The 7,650-nt window shown below is 40.5% G+C and overlaps 1 protein-coding gene across 2 annotated transcripts in view; it reads left to right on the forward strand.

Annotated features, from left to right (window-relative positions):
- Window positions 1-7,650, forward strand: part of KHDRBS3 (KH RNA binding domain containing, signal transduction associated 3) — a 210,730-nt gene that overhangs the window by 64,989 nt on the left and 138,091 nt on the right. For both annotated transcript variants that reach the window (XR_012655399.1, XM_075063268.1), the window contains exon 2: window positions 335-453. Coding sequence is in view for 1 of the 2 variants with exons in the window: in XM_075063268.1 (XP_074919369.1) it covers window positions 335-453 (119 nt within the window). In the remaining variant the exon portion in view is untranslated. The remainder of the gene's footprint in view (window positions 1-334; window positions 454-7,650) is intronic.

Genomic DNA, 7,650 nt, shown 5'->3' on the forward strand with positions numbered 1-7,650 from the left:
CATTAGGTTACATAAGGTTACACAAAGTGTTAAACATGGAGGAACAATGGTTCATTGAGGCCTGAGCAGGAGGGCTTTATCGACACTCGTGGTCTTCCACCCTTCTGAGCTACCTAGGTTTATACCTGGTGACACCAACAATATGGCCGTTCTTATGTTCTTATGACTCAAATATGTAGTTGTAAATGGCAGCCTAGGAGAGAAATCAATCTGTTTTACAAGTTACACACTGGTTTTGGAATTTATGCTGATATAAAAATTATTCATTTACTTGAGAACATGATATCAAGTTTAAAAAAAAATCAGTAACAGATTTTTGTACTTTTCTTTACAGAAATTGAGAAATTCCAAAAAGGAGAAGGAAAGGAAGAGGAAAAGTATATTGATGTAGTGATAAATAAAAATATGAAGCTGGGGCAGAAAGTATTAATTCCAGTGAAACAATTTCCTAAGGTAAGTTAATTTGTCAGAAATTTAAAACTGGTTCTTTGTAAGAATGTGATAGCAAAATATATTCAGTTCTTTAAGCAACAGAAGATGTTCCTAAACCTAAGACAGTATTATCTACTATTGCTCATGCTATTCTATAATTTATTATATATTGTTCTCATACTGGCTTCCTCACCATGCTGCTCCAGATACATTTTCTATGAACTTTAGATTTAAAGCTATACCTATGTCTACTTGTGTGAAGGGAAGACTACTTGTAACTCTCATTTTGAGCAGTAGAAAAAGGAAATATTTGTTCGTAGTATATTGAAACAAGCGCATAACCAAAACCTCCAGAATATTGCAGCTGTTCTGTAATCTCTAGTAAAAAATAAAGAAAAAAAGAATAAAATAATACTTATAGTGATTTTAATCCATAGACCTCAAAACAATTTTCAAAAGTAGGTAAGCATTATTATACTGTTTTTTACAGGTGGGGAAACCAAGGGCACAAAAAAAAGTGAAGTGACTTGCCTAAGGTTGCACAATGATTAGGTGGAAGAGCTGGGTTTAGAATTTCGGCCGACTGTCTCCGGGTCCTGTACGCTACCCACTGGATATTGTTGCCTAGATGGTTAACAAAATGACACTAATATATTAATATCAAATCACACAAATATAGGGCTGGAAGAGATTTGGATAGGTTAACTAGTCCAACCCTGTGCTCTGAGGCAGGACCAAGTCTGAGGCTGGTCTAGATTTGATTTTGACAAATTGGAAGGAACTGGTTGAGAATTTGAAAATGGAAGGCAACTTGGGTGAAAGTGATCATGAAATGGAAGAGTTCATGATTCTAAGGAGTGGTATGAGGAAGAACAGCACAATAAAGAGAATGGATTTCAAGAAGGCAGACTTGAGCATCCCGTGGGAAGCAAGTCTAAGGGGAAAAACAATTGAAGACAGTTGGCAGTTTTTCAAAGAGACATTATTAAGGGCACAAGAGCCTACCTTTCCTATGCAGTGGGATAGTTTGAAGTATAGCAGGAGCCCACCCTGGCTTAACCAGGAGATCTTCAATGATCTAAAACTCCAAAAAGAGTCCTACAAAAAGTGGAAACTCGGTCAAATTACAAAGGATGAATATAAACAAATAACACAAGTATGTAGGGACAAAATTAGAAAAGCGAAGGCACAAAACTAGATCAAACTAACTAGGGACATAAAAGGAAATCAGAAAACAATCTACAAATATATTAGAAGCAAGAGGAAGAACAGGAACAGAGTAGGCCCATTACACAATGAGGAGGAGGGAGACAATAACAGAAAATGTGGAAATGGCAGAAGTGCTAAATGACTTCTTTGTTTTGGGTTTCACCAAGAAAGTTGATGGTGATTGGACATCTAACATAATGAATGCCAGTGAAAATGACGTAGGATCAGAGTCTAAAATAGGTAAAGAATAAGTAAAAAAAACCCAAACAACATACTGGGATGTATTAGCAGGAGTATTGTAAGCAAGAGACGAGAAGTAATTCTTCCACTCTACTCCGCACTGATTAGGCTGGGTGCCATATTTCAGGAAGGATGTGGAGAAATTGGAGAAAGTCCAGAGAAGAGTGATAAAAATGATTAAAGGTCTAGCAAATATGACCTATGAGGGAAGATTGAATAAAAAATTGGGTTTGTTTGGTCTGTAGAAGAGAAAACTGAGAGGGGGCATGACCATTTTCAAGTAAGTAAAAGGTTGTTAAACAGAGGAAGAAGAAAAATTGTTCTTTTTAACCTCTGAGGATAGGACAATGGGCTTAAATTACAGCAAGAGTGGTTTGGGTTGGACATTAGGAAAAACTTCCTAACCGTCAGGGTGGTTAAGCAATGGACTAAATTGCCTAGGGAGGTTGTGGAATCTCCATCATTGGGGATTTTCAAGGGAAGGTTGGACAAACACCTGACAGGGATGGTCTAGAAAATACTTAGTCCTGCTTTGAGTGTAGGGGACTGGACTAGATGACCTCTTGAGGTCCCTTGCAGTTCTAGGATTCTAAGTATACATAGACCATCCCTGACCGGTGTTTGTTTAACCTGTTGTTAAAAACCTTCAGTGACAGGGAAGCCTATTGTGGTACTTAACTATTCAAGTGGTTATGAAAAAATGTCTAACATATACTTAAATATCTTTTACTGAAGAATAAACTAATTACTGATTATCCTTCTTTCTGTGGACATGGGCAACAATTTTTCACTGGCCTCTTTATAACAGACCTTAACATATTTGAAAACTTATCAGGTTCCCCATCAGTCTTCTTTTTTCAAGACTAAACATGCCCAGTTTTTTAAATCTTTCTTCATAGGTCATATTTTCTAGACTGTTAATCATTTTTGTTGCTCTTGTCTGGACTTTCTCCAGTTTATCAAAATCTTACTTGAGGTGTGGTGCCCAAAATGAGATACAGTTCTCCAGCTGAGGCCTTAGTGGTGCCGAGTGGAGCGGGACAGTTACCTCCTGGAATGATATTAGCCTTTTTGCTCCTGCATCACACTCAATTTGTGATCCACTCTAACCCCCAGATCCTTTTTAACTGGCTAGCTAGTTGTTGCTCATTTTGTATTCATGTATTTGATTTTTTTGTTCTGACCTGTAGTACTCTGCATTATGGAGAACATATACTGGTTTTACTTCAAAAATTTGAATTTCCTGTTAAGATGTCTATGCATAGTTAAACCAACTAAAATCCTAGGGACTGTCTGCTGATAAAGTAAAGGCATGTCTATGCAGAGAGTTAGTACATGGCAAACTGTGGTGTAAATCTACAGCGCTCTAGCATGCTGTGCAGTAACAGGTCATGTGAGCCCTGCTACCGCATGATAAAAGATCTGTAGTGCACTTGGACCTATTGCTGTTTCAGCTTTCTGCGCACTAACACACCGTATAGAAAAGCCCCAAGTGCTTTTGTCCTTAATGCATGAAATCCCTTCTCCTCCATTATTATATTTTGCTGATTATACTACATTGTTTTTCTTACACACTCTGTGTTTGTGTTCATGTTGGTATGAAATAGAAAGTTGTCAATGATTTATGTTTAGTATGGATTCTGATTTTGATGATCAAGTCTTTGTTATGATTGCAGATAAGATGCAGAATGTTATTTTGTTACCAGCCTAACGTTTTTGAGTAGCCTGCTGAGAGAACCATTGCTTGGAGATGGTGTGATTAATGGTTTACAGCGGTAGGTGCCTAAAATAGTGTTGTTTCTGCTCAGAATAACTGAGCATAGAAGTTTTGAGTCAACCCTGGAAAAAAGTTAATGTAATCCTGCCAACAGTTTTAACAGAAAGCTTTCACATTGCTGTCAGTTAATAGACTGAGCAAGAGAAAACTCTATGTACCTGCCACTGCAGAACTGTAAAGAAAGCAGATTGCATTTTGGGGTACTGATGGTGACTCTGCACTTTGAACCTCTATCTCAGGCAAAAATGCAATTTAAGAAATACACTCTAACAAATTATTTGGTTACTTAAACTATATTTCTACTTCCTAACTAAACCTTTTTCCTGCTTTAATCAGTATTATGTTGTTGAAGGGTATTCTGCCCACTTCATTTACTAACCCACCCTCTCTCATTATTAAGATGTTCTCTGGATCCCTTCTAAACTATACACTCTGTTCTAGGGAAAGGAGGGGCCAAAAGGATCTCTCATTTATTCCATTTTGAGTAATGTTCTGAGCAACATATCTTAATGTTGCTCAGAACATTACTCTAAATGGAATAAATGTTGCCATGACAGTATAGCAATCCAGTGTTAGATTCACAAAGGGACATAGGCGTTGGAATGCCTAACTTCTAGGTGCCTAAAAGGTCACTGGGATTCACAAAGCTTGAGTTAGGTGCTCAGGCTTTTTATACAATGAATGAAGGAAGTTAGGCACGTAAGAATGGGATTCACAAAAGTCAGCATACTAATAGCCAATGGAAGATGCTAAGGATAAGATTGTGTCCTGATCTCTGCCCCTCTCAGAGGGTTTGATGCCTATATCTGGGCTGCAGGTAGCTGTGAACCCTTACTTGAAGTTAGGTGCTGAAGGTGTTTCTTGCAAGAAGCTATGGGTAGAGGAGGAGAAGGATTTCCCTTGTATCTTTTAGCCCAGTGGTTGGGGTGTTTACCTGAGATCTGGGAGATCTTGATTCAAGTTCCCCCTCCACCTGAGGGGGATAAGTGCTATTGAACAAAGATCTTCTACCTCTTAGCCCGGTGATTAGAGAACTCCCCTATGAGGTATTTTGATATCTGTCTCCCTCAGTCTGGCCTCTTTTTGGAGCAGGGGCGTTGGATCCTGTGTTTCACATATACAGCCGTTCTCATGCATGCTGTCTGTGTGGCCTAATGATTCATTAATTATTTATCCCAAGTAGAACAAGCTTCAGCAGGAGAGATTGAGGGAGGGTGGCAGAGCAATGAAGTCCTCCTCTAGAGCTGAGATGTAAGTGTCTATGAAAACAAGACATGAGTCGTCATATATTAGAGTTGGTTCAGGCTTGACTCCCCAGTCAGAGGATAACGTGTGCCATAAGATGGGTCCCCTTAGGGCCTCTGTGGCAATGCAAAATTTCTTCTGGCTCCATTTAGACTCCAAAACTTTTAAGGCCAGAAGAGAACATTGTGATCATGTAGTCTGACCTCCTGCACATCACAGAATCTCACTCTCCCACTCCTGTCATAGACCCATAATCTCTGACTCAGAATCCACAATTTACTGTAGATCAAACCAGCCATTGATCTGTGCTCTGTGCTTCAGAGAGAGATGAAACCCTCTCAGGGTCTTTGCCAGTCTGACCTGGGGGAAAAGTCCTCCAATCCAAATATGATAGTTAAACCCTGAGCATGTGTGCAAGACCGACCCGGCAGACGCTTGGGAAAGAATTCTCTGTAGTAACTCAGATCCCTCCCCATCTAGTGGCCCATCTCCAACAGCTGAAGATCAGATGCATTTGCTACTAGCAGTGGCAGGTGTGACACATGCCATTGTACACAGATTCATCATACCATTCCTCCTCCATAAACTTAACCAGCTCAGTCTTGAAACTGGTTAGGTCTTTTGCCCTCACTACTTCCCTCGGAAGGCTGTTCCAGAACTTCACTCCTCTGACGGTTAGAAACTTTCATCTAATTTCAAGCCTAAACTTGTCGATGGCCTTTCTATATCCATTTGGCCTTGTTCATTGTTCTTGTGCCAACATTGCTCCAAGTTGTCAGAGATACTCAAGGAGGTCTGGCAGTTGCACAGTAGAGGATGGTTGTGATTCCTTCAGCTCCAAGACCAATGAGGTCCTTGATTTGTTAACGACTGTAGAGCTGTCTTGTTTTCTTTTTTGGTGTATAAGCCCAGAAAACTCAAGTCAGACCTCAGAGCTCCATCAGGCAGAATCCCCCAGCCCCATACACCTGTAGACTGCCAAGGACAACAGAACCACTGAGGAGGAAAAAATGCCAGTGCAGGTAATCCTTTGCCATTTCCTTAGCTGCTATCCAGTCTGTCTTCATCTTGGCAGAAGGTTTGACACCATAGGTTCTGCCAAGGTCTTAACTATGAGGGATCTAGAACTGCTCTTCCTCCTCTTTATGGCAAATGTTTTATCCTTTTCTGGAAATCCTTGGCTGGCATCACCAAGGATTGGTGCATCTCAATTTGTCAGCAAAGGATATTGCTTTCTTACTCTCCATCCCCATCCCTTCTCAGGGATTTTTCTCACAAGACACTGTTGAAAGAGGAGTTGAACTCCATTCTGCAACTCAGCGCAATGGAGGTGATGTTTCTAGAGTTCAGTGTCAAGGGATCCTAGTTCCACTATCTTCTAATCCCAAAGAAGGAAGGGAGGATGTGCCCTATCCTAGAACTATGATGCCTCAACAAGTTCCTCTGACATTTCACGTTCATGATGGTGACACTGGCCTTTATAATCCCCTCAAGACTGGTTTGGACCTTCAGGTGGCCTGTTTCCACCAGTGTCTTCATGTGGTAAACAGGAAATACCTCAGATTTGTGATATGGGAGATTGCCCACCAATACAGGGTCCCCACCCTTTGGTCTTTTCATAGGGCTTAAGGTTTTCACCAAGTGCCTAGCCACTATGACCGCTCACTTGAGATGTAAGGTATTCAGGTCTATCTATTTCTTTGCCATTAGCTCATCCAAAGTGAATTACCCTAGCAGCTGACCAGGTTGACCAGTGTAATCCAGAGGCTCTGTGCTATTCTGGACCTCCAAATAAACAGAGAAAAAACCACTTTTGCAACAACTCAGAGCATAGAGTTCATATGGGGCTGTATTAGATTCTAGGTCAGCAAAGGTTTATCTATGATAAGAAAGATTCTAAACTACATAGTGACCTTCTCAACCATCTGTAGGCTCATCCAAAGACATTAGTAAGAGTGAGCCTTGCACTTCTGGGTTGTATAACTTCTTGTGTCTGTTTATTGCAGTTTGCCACACTTCAGTTTGCTATATATAAGGGTACTTGAAATGTATTTGCCAAGCAAATGTTGCATGTACATGCAGATGATGGTCCCATAAGAGGTCCTTTCCTCATGAAATTGGTGGAAAGATTCACTTTAGGTGTGCAACTTCTCACCTCTTGTTACCAGGATTCTGGTGAGAGATGCTTCAACTCAAGGGTAGGGCACTCATATAGAGTCCCTACAGACTCCCCCCCAAAGCTTCTCTACATGTAAATGTTCTGAAACTCATAGCCATCTACCTGACATGCAAAGTGTTCCTTACCTAGTGTCAGCCCAAGTGCACTACACTGACAGACTGGGGGAGCAAAATCATCTTCACTCTTTCAGGAGATCTTAGACTTGGTGTATTTGTCATCAGATAATGTCAGTGGCTCTGTACCCATCATATGTTCAGAATTCTCTAGCAAAGGGGAAAAAAATCAACTAGATTGACTTAAAAACAGTGGAACAGTGTGTCTATTTGGACATCCCGACATCATTTGTGTCCCTTGAAAATCCTATTTCTGCTATTTTGATCTATTGGCTAGACCTGAAACAATTGGCATTTTCCATTAATCCCATAGGATATCTAACCAATTTTCACACATCACCCTCCTGTTCAGGGCCACACACCATACACATGATTTCTGAAGTTCAGGAGCCCCAGCCTTTCTGGGACCTCAGTATAGTACTAACAAACTTTAATATGTCCCCCCCCCCCCCCCC

This window comes from Chelonoidis abingdonii, chromosome 2, assembly GCF_003597395.2.
Source record: "Chelonoidis abingdonii isolate Lonesome George chromosome 2, CheloAbing_2.0, whole genome shotgun sequence".
NCBI classification, from domain to species: Eukaryota; Metazoa; Chordata; order Testudines; family Testudinidae; genus Chelonoidis; species Chelonoidis abingdonii.